General features: G+C 45.5%; 1 protein-coding gene across 1 annotated transcript in view; it reads left to right on the forward strand.

The window, feature by feature from the left end:
• The window catches only part of LOC139048002 (protein-cysteine N-palmitoyltransferase Rasp-like), a 36,088-nt gene that overhangs the window by 18,050 nt on the left and 4,873 nt on the right, over positions 1-13,165 (forward strand). The window contains exons 6-7 of the mRNA XM_070522287.1: positions 3,683-3,910; positions 12,607-12,813. Coding sequence (XP_070378388.1) covers positions 3,683-3,910; positions 12,607-12,786 — 408 coding nt within the window. The 3' untranslated portion in view covers positions 12,787-12,813. The remainder of the gene's footprint in view (positions 1-3,682; positions 3,911-12,606; positions 12,814-13,165) is intronic.

Consider the following 13,165-nt stretch of genomic DNA (forward strand, 5'->3'; position numbering starts at 1 on the left):
GTGAATGAAAGTGAATTAAAATTGAATCAGGTCGATTAAGGTTGGTACAAATCCCTTCCAGGTGGATTAAGGTATAGTTGTGGAGGACGCGTTAGAAATGTGTGACTTCACGTATCCTTAACGTTACCATATAATTAGTGACGTCACTATTCTTTTCCATTCAAATCACATAAGGATATTAAATGTTCGTGAAGTTTTATAGTAGTGCTTTACTCGAAGCTTTGATCAACTGATTAGTGCGAGACAGCGAGACATCCAGGCGTAACGAATGTCACTGATGGATATTTCGGCATTTTTGGCTCGCAGACAGAAGGCACGCTAGTGATAATCACTCGCTGCGATACACGGCCACCATAACCGCTGCCACCGTGCTGTCCCACTATCAACGGCGCATGCGCCCCCTACCCCCCCCCCCCTGGAAGGTCTGAACGCCTTCACAGGCGCCCTATACGTTTGACTGCAAAGAAAAAGAGCGTGAAGCGAAGTGGACGGCACCGCCAACGCTAGGTTCAGTCTGCTCAATCGGTGGAGCCAGGCCAGCATTCTGCATTGAACTGCTGGTGAAAACGCTGTGCGCATGCGCATTGTAAGCACGCTATGCCATTCCTGCTGATCTGCTGCGTGTATGTAATGGTCGGAACGGAGCGAACAGTAAGCACCAAGATAACCTTTCTTAGCATTGCAGTGGCCGCCGAATGACGGCGACTGTTGAGCATCAGTCTCACTTTGTGCACGAAAGAGGCGCGATGTCTCCAACGCCAGTGGCGGGGCTCCTCTGTGTGCGCCGGTATTGTGAGACGACATCTATATAGATGCCAGGCCGTTGTTCCTCCTCCCCTGTAACATAGTCGCCTCGCTTCGTGTATTGTGTCAACGTGTCGCACACCCGCGCGCATATTTGGAAAAACCGTCCGAGTAGTTCGCGCGCGACGTCAGACCCTCCTGCGGTCACAAAGTGAGCCTTGCAGTCGAAACAGTGCTGCGACTATAAAATGCTTTCGAAATGCGTTTGCATGAATCGAGATCTTGGTTTCTGCCAGCTGAGAAGGCGTCTCGAACGTAGAGCGGGCTGATAGGCAGAGGATTGACTGCTCGGTAGGGAGAGAGAAATTTTCTGGGACCCGCCGACTAACCGCGGCCACAACGCTTGTCGGTGGTCGAAATTGATGCGGAGTCCCCCACTATGGCCTGCCTCATAATTGAAGAGTGGTTTTAGTACAAACAACTTCAGAATGTTTCTTCTTTTTGACGTTTGTCGGTGTTATGTTTCATGTCTCAAGTATTCTAGAGGAAATAACTCGTTGATGGAGATTATTCCCATGGCATTCAATTTCTACCGGGCCATTTGTTTCCATATTGAACTTATAATTCTTGCCACTAATAGAATTAGCACGTTCTTTCAGGCGTGCCAAAGCTATTGAAGGCTTCAGCGGCAGAGCCTGGCAGGCAGTAAAACCATACACGGTACAATGACAGAATAATATTAGGCAGCGAGCTCGTGTATAGCGTACAAGAAAAAAAATTATTAAAATTTGTACAGCGTTTACGAAATCATTTTCATCGGGCATACTGAAACACACAAACACAGCTATGGCTGTGAACAAAACAACCATGCGATTCGATATAAGCAAACGCTAACCAAGCTCTCATGGTACGAAGGGCTTGTACATGCGGAAACACAAGCAATAACGGTGAGAAACGAAATAAATATGCCTTTTCGAATAGAGACGCCTTGGCAGTCTCTTTACCTTTTGTTTCGTTTTTGTACAGAAGGTGCTGGAGTGTAACTTATTCAAGTAAGTTGGAACCTAATGAGCGCGCACTCTAGCGTCGTACCTTGTGGAACAACGTGGACTCTAAAAGCGGTCATTGGGCCTTAAACAGGGGGAAGAAACGTACAGAACTAACAGTTCGCCAGACCAGAAGTGTTTTAAAACAGCCATTTGCATCCAAAGATCCTTAAAATTCGGAACCGAAAGTATTCTGAAACGGTCTGCGTGAGCATTCATACTTATATCATAAGAAACTTTCTTCGAGAGGGAGTGCGGTATAACATTTATTCTGTTGTACCAGTGAACAGCAAAGTGCGCGTCAATTGTCATTCCATATTGCAGGAGACTGCAGACTAAAGCGTTATTTTCCTTGCCGATAAGGCCATGTAATATCTTATATTGTACAGACATGATACATTGTGAAGTTTTTCGCGAACGTTAGCAAGGAGGGTGTTCCAAGAAAAGTTGCTGTCAAGATATAAACCCCGATACTTTACGACAGATGAGTACAGTAATGGTCTACCAGAATAAGATGAACAATCTGAACCGTACAAAACAAAAGGGTGCTCAAGGTCTACCTTCGTCAAAAGATTACCGAAACAGATTATTTGTGTCTTAGATATATTTTTATTAATTAGGATATTTCGTGACCAAACCACAGCTTTTGTGGCAGTAGGCTGTAAAGAAGTAATCGCATCACAGTAGCATTCGACAAAAGTTAACATCACCGTGTCATCTGCGCATTGATAAAGAGAAACGGGCATCATGCTATGAAAGTCATTTACAAAAATATTAAATAATAACGGACTGAGCATAGATCCCTGCAGAGCTCGAGCATTAATAGTCGAGAATTTGATACAAGGTTGCCCAACTCTGGCGAGCTGGCGCCTGTCTGGAAGAGAATTTGCCAGCAACGACCAGAAAGCACCCCAAAATCCTAACAAGAAAAGCTTATTTAACAACAGACCATGATGAACAATGTCGATAGCGTAGCTACAGACTTCATTATTATCGGAAACTACATTTCACTGATAAGCGAAATCTTCCAGAAGGGTTTGAGTGCCTTTCCGCGGCCGGAAACCATGCTGACTAGGATAAAAAAAATGCTGTGGGTTTCCAAAAAACATGTCATCGTTAACGATAAGTGTTTTGCTAGCATTTGAGCAATAGAAGGCATAACTGAAACCGGAAGATAATTTTTAATCTTGTTACGCGCGCAGCTTTTGGGAAGAGGAATAACTATTACTGCCTTCAGTTTTACAGGAATTTCACCACTTGAAATTATGCGATTGAGTAGTGCTATCAGAACCTGTCGGATGTACTCGTATGTTATGCGCAAGTTATTAATGGAAACACCGTGAAATCCCGGAGATATACTTTATTTTAAACTGAAAATGATAGATCCTAGCTCTTCGTCAGAAATTGAAAGCAGATATGCTGATTCACTAATGCTGTAACGCAAACTTCACAAGCCTACCAGTAAGCTTATGTTTCTAATTACGCGAGAAAAGTGGCTGTTCCACTAATCAGCAATATTCGGTTTGCCACTGCATAAACTGGAAGAACAATAATTCATTATATTAGCGCGTGTATTAGTGCCTTCAATACTGTTAATGACTGACCATGTTTTCTTACTACTATACCTAGCAGGTCTAAGCTTCTCTCGAAAATGTGTTGCAGAGAGGAACGGTCAAAAGCGAGAAACGGCCTCATTGTCCACTTGCGTCGACATACGTGAACTCATATTATCTTCTTGAGCACGAACACACGTGCTAGTTTATACTCCAAGTTTTTCGACCTTTTTTTCCCAAATCTGAGTAATTCGTTGCACAAACACATTGTAGCTACGCGTTACGCCAGTTACAAAAGATTTTTATCTTAGGGCTCATTTTTTTTCTTTTAACCATCAGCAACTTTACTTCCGATACGGTGCCATGGGCTACGTGGTCACAATGGCTTGCTTCCAATGGAACCTACTGCGGGGCCTCAGCTTCAGCCTGGACTACGTGCGAGCGCATAGGCTGGCCCCGAAGCAAAGCGACGCCGGGCCGCCGTACTGGAGGACGCTGGCCTACTCGTTCTACCTTCCTCCGCTCTGTCTAGGACCAATGCAGAACTACTGTGACTTCGAAACGCAGGTACGAAATAGAACATCGATGGGCCTCTTGCGATGGGCCTCTTGGTGGTGCGTGTCGATGGGCACGCACCACAGAACGCTTAAGCAAACACTCCCTGACGGCTCTAAGGGGATGCATTCCCTTTGATGTGCAGTCCTCACGTAAACATATCCCGTTCAACAGTATATGCCGTATAAGATGTAACTAGCGTTTCTCAGGTAAAAACCACTAAAAGTACAGGCGTGAATTTCTATTTATTGAATGCATCCCGGCAGGCACTCCCCGTGACTCTCTTCGCATCCGAGCGGGTTAAGAGCTCATAAAGTCTGTTACAATAAAATTATTCATGCTCAGGGAACTGAACGCAGTTGGCAGGACAGTTCCCTAACAAGCCTGTCTAGGAATGGCGGGAGCTTTAGGAAGTGACGTTGCAATGAGGCTAGCCAGTAGCAATTTAAGAGCGAATCAGTAGACAACTTGGAGCACTGGAAGTAATCTCTTCCATCTTTCAGTGATTCAGGATGATTGTAAATCTACTAAAAGTAATAACCGTACCGCTTACAAGACGAACGCTACTAGTGCTCGTAGCGTTGTAGCAGTTTAGCAGTCACGTTCATCTCGCCACCTTTCCTGTGTGCTCCTCACAAGCGCTACGGTTATTACTTTACGAATGAGCCGCTCTAGCACAAGTACAAGTCCTGCTAAACACATGCCTTCGATCTCGCGCTGTCCGATATAGAAAGTGATGCGAATGCAATGCGCGTACACAGTGCAGCAATACCTGCATCACCCAGGGCTGCGTGCATTCGTTTGATGTCCTTTTGTTCATTTTTATTAACTATGCCTTGAGTTATATCCAGTTGAATATATAAAAAAAGTTGCTGAGCTGCAGGTAAGTGTAGTTGCTAGAGCAATTGAATGACGCTCACGTGGCTAAACGCTTCAAGATACAATCTCCGCATTACGGGTTTCATAGGAACTGATGGTTGTTGCACTGCAGAACGTACCGCGCAGGCACGCAGCTACGATTTCAGACGTTGTCGTTCCTTTCGCTAGTTTGGGCACTGTCGTGCAGGCACGCCTATTTAGTGCTCAACAGTGGTAGGTTCAGAAATGGATTACCTCCGCCTACTCTAGATCGTTGCTTTGCCACATTGGCTGGTTGCTACTAAGTCTACTCGTGCTCCCGCCACTCTCATGCAAACAGCTTTCACTGATGTTTTTTTTTTGTTGTTGTTTAGTCAATGCTAACGCTTTACGCAAGGTGAGTTCTACAGTTACCAACATTCAAAGGAAATAAAGACGTGTGCCTTACTACATAGTCTTAGCACGTCTCTTATCACGGTGTATACGCAATGCCGTTAGTGTAATACCCGGTGAGCGGATGCGGATAGCGACGTTTAGTCGTGCTTGACGTATAACCGCAATGCTTTGTAGACACGTTTACGTGTTCGTTTTGTTCTAGTCGAAAAAAAGACATTTCACAAGCCTAGGTGTTCCTGATTGCACCACTGCAGAAAATTTACGCCAGCAGCGAAACAGAATACACATGGGCCCCATAACGTAAAACTATTCCAATATGCTCTTATTCCAAACTCCGGACGTCACATTTACGCAATCGCCGACGCACGCATCGGAAAGTGACCCGCAGCGTTGTGCGAACAGACTTATCAAATGCTTTTCTCGTTTAGAGAAGGTCTCCTTTGTTGGCTTTCAAAACGAATAAAATTGCCTACATTGAATGGTTTTTCTTATCTGATTGCTGACCAGAGGCGAGGAGCACTTTCAAGGAGAGCGGGTTTCGATGGCGCCGAGCCAGCGCAGTGAATATAGATAACCGGATATGGAGGCTTCCCCTTACTTAGCTTGTGGTGGCCGGTCTATAATCGTGGCGTCTTGCAACGTAAGGTTAAGAATGCCGCAAAAATGGATCGTCAGCAAAGACAAGTTGGAAGATCGATGTCGTATACGTGCCGAAGAGGCTCGATAACGTTTTACCACTACGCAAAATTGTTATTATGCGCAAATAAATCCAGGCTCTCTGGTAGGTGCCAAAAGGCAGTGCCTGAGCGATCAGTGGGCAGCCATCTGCTATTCCTTTCAGAATGGGCTAATATCCAGCTATTCCTAAATAACACAGTTTTGCTCGGCATAATAATACCTCTTTAACGCGTACAGGTCACTTCGACGAGGTGAGTTTTCGCGCTTTTGTGACGTCGCATGACGGACATTCGAAGTGGGCGCAGCCGGAAAGCCTTTAACCAATAGCAGAGGGTTAGTGGCAAGAAGGCACCGAATCAAAGTCATTATTTTTCTTTTACGCGGTCTATTCAGGCATAATCAGTGTTCACACGTCATCAGATGGGAAGGTATCGGGGTATTCGTGACGTCACGTGACAAACAGGTGAAGGTTGGCCAGAACAATTCTGGACCAATCGTGGAGAGAGAGTGAGAGAGTAAACTCTATGGAAAAGAGCACGCGAGCGCAGGGGACTCTTCCGCTGTGCAGTGGGTGGTGCCCTCAGTCCAGGAGCCCAGAGATATTACCTGCCCTTCTCTATCGGTTGACCGGGTTGACCATTTGTCGAGTCGGAGTTGGAGAGTGCTGCCTCCCATTTCCGTGTGGTGGGGTGTGTGTGGATGTGAGCTGTGTTGTGCTTGCGCAAGTCCACACCTTGTGGTACGGCACTGCGCATTGATGGCAGTATGGGCATTTATTGCAATGCTGCACAGGGTGTATTGCGTGCTAAGGACTCATATGTGTATATGTGTTTGTTTGGAGTTTCCACGATATTGCGCCTTCCTGGCGCGTCAGGCGGTGGTAGTGTTCTTCCTGAGTGACGATAGTGTTGTAGGATGTGTATTTAGGTTAATGGTTAACGGAAGAGATTGCTGCAGAATTAAGAATGTATAGTTTTACATTTCATCATTGGTTTCCGCGTAGCAACCACTCTTAGTAGCTCATTTAACTAAAACGAGCATAGAATTTTAAACTCAGAGCGTCTGCATGAGCCTTCGATGCCATTTCAAGCAGAAGTGAATGGCAAGCAGCATGCGACTTTACCATTCTGGCTGCAATCATCGTTCATTCTTGAATTAGTGTGAATAACAGTGGTTTCTCTCCTTGAATTCATTTGCATGTCAATCATTGCAGAATTGTACTCGTAATACTGCGCATGTCCAGGTTGGATTAAAAACATTCAAGAGTTTCGCAGGTGGACAAACCAAGAACGAAGTGCACGCCGGTGGAGGTAATGGCAATCCTGGGAACGTTGGCTCGGAGTGGAGTCCATTTCGTACTTGTGGAGTCCTTCACCCACTACTTCTACAGGTTATGTCCGTCTACTCTACAGATGCTATGTATCGCAAAAAGTGTTTCGGCAAAAGAATTAGTTGTTGCAGTGTAGTATCTCATCCGCGTTTGTTAGCACTGAGCCAGACATTTCTGGCATAAACACTGACGACAACAAAGGCTCGTGACCGTAGCTTTAGCGAATTCTAGCTGCCGCGCTCAGTTTCACGCTGCTTAGATGCATGAAGCAGAATTATGCATAGTAAATGCAAGCGTCCACTTTTCTAAGAGCATGAACAAGTTCAAGACTGCATTTTCCAATACACTAGTAGAGCGTTAAATGCTTTCTTCGTGTACTACAAAATACAGTCCCTCGGCCTTTGTCATGAAATGCGAGGCCGATTTGCTGTCTGTCGTTTCCTGGGACTGTGCTGCGTAGTTAAGCTCCTGTACGACTCGCTGGTGCAACGAAGCTCTGAAGGCTATCAATGAAGCTAGCATCACGGGAAGCGTAATGATTAGACGCCTTACAGGTATTGGGAGAGTGTAGCTGATCTTTCAGAGCTGTCAAAATGAAGAGGTCTTAGACTATCTACACGGGGAATGTGGAAGTAATAGCTTGGTGGCTTTGTCACGCTGCAAAGCAAAATTTATTTCTAACAGTGTTGAAATTTTCCCCAATTGATTCAATTTAGTTTCAAGCTTACGCAGCGCGGAACTGGATGAACTGGCAACTTTTTTCTGGTTTGTTCATTTCTGTGCGTTTTAATGCGAATGCCATTGTTTGCCTACAAGGCCACTTTGAGCCTGTCTGCAGACCTATCTATCTATCTATCTATCTATCTATCTATCTATCTATCTATCTATCTATCTATCTATCTATCTATCTATCTATCTATCTATCTATCTATCTATCTGTCTGTCTGTCTCTCTATCTATCTGTCTATCTATCTCTCCACCTATCCGTCCATCTATCCGTCCGCCCCTCTATCCGTCCGTCTATCCATCCATCTGCCTGTCTGTCTGTCTATCTATCTATCTATCTATCTATCTATCTATCTATCTATCTATCTATCTATCTATCTATCTATCTATCTATCTATCTATCTATCTATCTATCTATCTATCTATCTATCTATCTATCTATCTATCTGTCTGTCTGTCTGTCTGTCTGTCTGTCTGTCTGTCTGTCTGTCTGTCTGTCTGTCTGTCTGTCTGTCTGTCTGTCTGTCTGTCTGTCTGTCTGTCTGTCTGTCTGTCTGTCTGTCTGTCTGTCTGTCTGTCTGTCTGTCTGTCGGTCTGTCTGTCTGTCTGTCTGTCTGTCTGTCTGTCTGTCTGTCTGTCTGTCTGTCTGTCTGTCTGTCTGTCTGTCTGTCTGTCTGTCTGTCTGTCTGTCTGTCTGTCTGTCTGTCTGTCTGTCTGTCTGTCTGTCTGTCTGTCTGTCTGTCTGTCTGTCTGTCTGTCTGTCTGTCTGTCTGTCTGTCTGTCTGTCTGTCTGTCTGTCTGTCTGTCTGTCTGTCTGTCTGTCTGTCTGTCTGTCTGTCTGTCTGTCTGTCTGTCTGTCTGTCTGTCTGTCTGTCTGTCTGTCTGTCTGTCTGTCTGTCTGTCTGTCTGTCTGTCTGTCTGTCTGTCTGTCTGTCTGTCTGTCTGTCTGTCTGTCTGTCTGTCTGTCTGTCTGTCTGTCTGTCTGTCTGTCTGTCTGTCTGTCTGTCTGTCTGTCTGTCTGTCTGTCTGTCTGTCTGTCTGTCTGTCTGTCTGTCTGTCTGTCTGTCTGTCTGTCTGTCTGTCTGTCTGTCTGTCTGTCTGTCTGTCTGTCTGTCTGTCTGTCTGTCTGTCTGTCTGTCTGTCTGTCTGTCTGTCTGTCTGTCTGTCTGTCTGTCTGTCTGTCTGTCTGTCTGTCTGTCTGTCTGTCTGTCTGTCTGTCTGTCTGTCTGTCTGTCTGTCTGTCTGTCTGTCTGTCTGTCTGTTCTGTTCTGTTCTGTCTGTCTGTCTGTCTGTCTGTCTGTCTGTCTGTCTGTCTGTCTGTCTGTCTGTCTGTCGTCCCTCCGTCCGTCCGTCCGCCCAGCCAGCCTCTTACGTTTACTTAGTGGTACAAGCTGTTCGCTAGCTCGGGCCATTAGGTATGTGCTCGTGGTCGTTATGTCAAGGTGGTTTCATCCTCGTCAATCCAGCTTCATCACCGGTGCTCGCCATGCCGTTGTCAAGCATTTTTCACTAATTCAGTGGCTCAAGTTGTCTAATGGCAGGGGCCACATGGTATGCGCTACTGTTTGTGGTGCGATATTCATCGTTGCTTTGTCGTCATTCCAGCTTTGTCACCCGAGGCTCATCATGGCATCGTTTTCACACCATCGTCGTCACACATTCGTAATGTAATCGTTATCGTGCCGTCATGCCAAAGGTCGCCGGAGTCATTCCATTGTCGTCACTCCATCTACCTCATCCAGTTTTCCTCATTCCTTCGTTGTGATGCCATCATCACCATAAGCTGTCGTTATACTGTCATTGTCACGGCATCGTCGTAATAATCTTATCTTCATTCCAATGTCCTCAAACCATTGTCACGCCATCGTCATCATTGTGTCCTCGTCACGCAGTGGTCGGACATTCATTGCCCTACCGTCGTTCAGAGGCCATCGTGGTCATTCCAATGTAGTCTTTCTAACTTCGTCTTCCTACTCTAGTCAGGCCTTCGTCCTCCAGCCATCGTTTTCACATAGTCGCGATCTCACCAGTGCGGTCATGCCATCGCCGTCAAACTGTAGCTCTTGTCATTGTAATCCCTCTAGAAGCGTCATCTCATGGTCGTCATTCCTTCATCCTTCCATCCACGGCATTCCTGCTTCGCAATTTACAGTAATTGTACTGTCATTCAATGGTCATTCGATGGTCATTATGTCACCACTGTATTCTTGTCAGAAAGTCACCGTATGTATTCGTTGTCATGTCTTCGTCATCATGCCATCGCGATCGTTCCACTGTCGTCATTCCAGCTTCAATTCGGTTGGCGTCATACCTTCGTGTTAACGCCATAGTCATCATACAGTGTTCGTGATACCGTCGTCCTCACGACATCGTCATCATACACTCATCGTCATGCCGTTGCCCTAATCCTGTCGTCTCCTTGCTGTCTTCATCATACCGTCGTTCTAAGTTCACAATCTTGTTTGATTGCGATAGCAGCTAAATGGACACTCCATGCGCATTTATGCGGTCGGTGTCGCTATCGCCGTCGGCGATTCTATTTTCTTGGCTTAAAAGAACGAGTGATGCATGCCATTTTGAGTGTTTTCTTGGTTGTTTCATCCCTTGTTACAAAAATATTTGAAGTACGAACTTGTAAAGCCATCACAATATTTTTGCTATTTCTGAAATGGTATTGAAAGTCTATCATCATCATCATCATCATCATCATCATCAGCGTCAGCAGCAGCAGCCGCGCATGCCGCCGGGGCCGCTGTGTCTTTAAAGCCATCTGCGACGCGGGCACAGCTGGCCGCACGCTGTGTTTTCATGGCTTGAATCCTGGTGATGCAAGACGCTACACGAAGGTCGATTCGCTCGCTGCTGCTGCCGCGCTTCCTCACTCCAGCGTTTTGACGGCGAGTTTGCGGAGTGACATAGAGTGACACGTGCTCACGTTTCATGGTGCGCGTCTTTCGGGCGAAACTGCAACGTTTTATTGTGTCATGCCATCTTCATCATACCGACTTCGTCGACGAATCGATGATATTTCTTGTTCATGATTCCATCATCGCCTTTGTCTCGATGTCAAAAAAATCGCCGTCGTACGTCATGTTCATGGGCGATCTTCGCAAGCGAGTGTCTTAGAAAAGTTGGGCGGTATCGGAGACAGTGTACGTCGCATATAGCCGAAGCAACAGAAGTCCCGCTGTAATGAAATGTTCAAAAATTGCTTAAATGGTAACCGCATTACCGTCGTCATCGTGAGACGAGTTCCATCGAATGTTTTTCATCGCTGTTTACGGCTCAAGTGAATGAGTTAGCTATGACGAAGAGCCACTATGCGCAAGTGTTTCGTTGCATTCATACGGCCAACTTCGCGATTTTGTAAACCTAACCTAAAGAGAGAATCTGTAACTAGTCCAAGGTGATTAGGTTCGTTAGCTTAAAAGGAAAAAGTGATGCATGTCATTTTCAGTATTTTGCTGATTGTTTCACCCCTTGTTAAACAAAATATTTGAACAACGAACTTGCAAAACCATCAGAATCATTTTGCTATTCCTTAAGTTTAACTATAGTCCTATCATCATCATTATCATCATCATTAGCAGCAGCAGCCTATTTTTATGCTCACGGCAGGACGAAGGCCTCTCAATGCAATCTCACATTGAGCGCTGATTCCTTGCGATAGCTTATTCCAATTTGCGCCCGCGAATTTCATAATTTCAACGCCCCGCTTTGTTTCCTGCCGCCTTCGACTGCGCTCGTTCTATAATCGTTCTGAACACCCATTTTGCAACACTAACAGACCACCCGTTATCTGCGCTACGCATTACATGGCCTTCCCAGCTCCATGTTTTTTTTTATCCTAATGTCAACTAGAATATAGGTTATCCCCGTTTGCTCTCTGAACAACGCAGCTATCTTCCTATCTTCCAACGTTAGACCTAACATCGTTCTTTCCGTCGCTATTTCCGCAGTCCTTAACTTGTTCTTGTGTTTCTTTATTAACCTCAAAGTGTCTCCCCCATATACTAGCACAGGTAGAGTGCAATGAGTGTATACTTTTCTCTTCGATAGAGGGGTAAACTCCCAGTCAGTATTTGGTGATGTCTGCCTTGTGCAATCCAACCTATTTTTATTCTTCTGTAAAATGTCCTCATAATCATCGTCTGTTCTAAGTAATTGATACCGATAAACGCAATGCTGAACAGGCTCTAGAAAGGCGAATTGGCGAGCAAAAATTCTTGTTTTCTTGCCAGGCTATCAAACATTACATTTGTTTTCAGCATATGAATCTTCAACCCTAATTTTAGACTTTCTCGGTTAAGGTCCTCAATCATTTGTTCCAATTCATATCCAGTATTACCGAACAAGGCAATGCCATCTGCAAACCAAAGGCTGCTGAGATGTTCGCCGCTGGTCCTCAGGTATAAGCCTTCCCAGTCTGATTGCTTTAGTACTCCTAAGTATTCAGTGAATAACATTGGAGAAGTTGTCTCTTTGCCTGACCCCTTTCTTCATAGGTATATTTCTACTTTTCTTATGAAGAATTAAAGTGGCAATGAGGTCTTTGTAGTTATTTATTAAGATATTCCCGTATGCTTCCTGTGCTCCCTCTATCACAAGCGCATTATCCGTGCGTTTAACTTATTCCTGTAAGCGATGTTGTCGCTAGACGCCAACTTCCCTTTGTTTTGGTGCGATCTGTCCAATTCTCCTTATTGGATTGTGCATGCAGTTCGGCGATGTCGAAACTTCTCTGGACCGTCGCGGATCTGGACACAACCAGCCTTCTGGGATACGGCTTGGCTCTCAACTTCTTCTTCTACCTGCGCTACGTGTTCTGCTACGGCTTCGCTGGTGCCCTGGCGCGCGCCGAGGGAATTGTGCTCCCGCCGCACTCCAAGTGCATCGCTAGGCTAACTCGGTGCTCGCAGTTTTGGAGGTAAGTGTGTCAACCAGCTCTATCAGAAATAGCCACTCTTTGGAAGAGAATACAGAGAAAAAGGGAAAGGCAGGGAGCGGAGACCATGAGCTTTCTCAGATTAAAGCCGAGCGATCAAAGCCTTTCTTATTCTTAACTGTCCGATGCGCTCAGATCTGGCTTGTTACTCGGCATCGAAGAAGGGGAAGGGAAAAGAGAAAACGGTGGAGAAGGAAGATGAGGAGGAAAATATGCACCAGCGTCGACGATCAGGCGAGATATGCGCGCTACTAAACAAAGCTCCTCCTCCATCATTCAGGTCAAATTTATTCTCGCGTAGAAAAATCCCGCCCTAATTTTAATTGCCAGATGA

Source organism: Dermacentor albipictus, chromosome 7 (genome assembly GCF_038994185.2).
Source record: "Dermacentor albipictus isolate Rhodes 1998 colony chromosome 7, USDA_Dalb.pri_finalv2, whole genome shotgun sequence".
NCBI classification, from domain to species: domain Eukaryota; kingdom Metazoa; phylum Arthropoda; class Arachnida; order Ixodida; family Ixodidae; genus Dermacentor; species Dermacentor albipictus.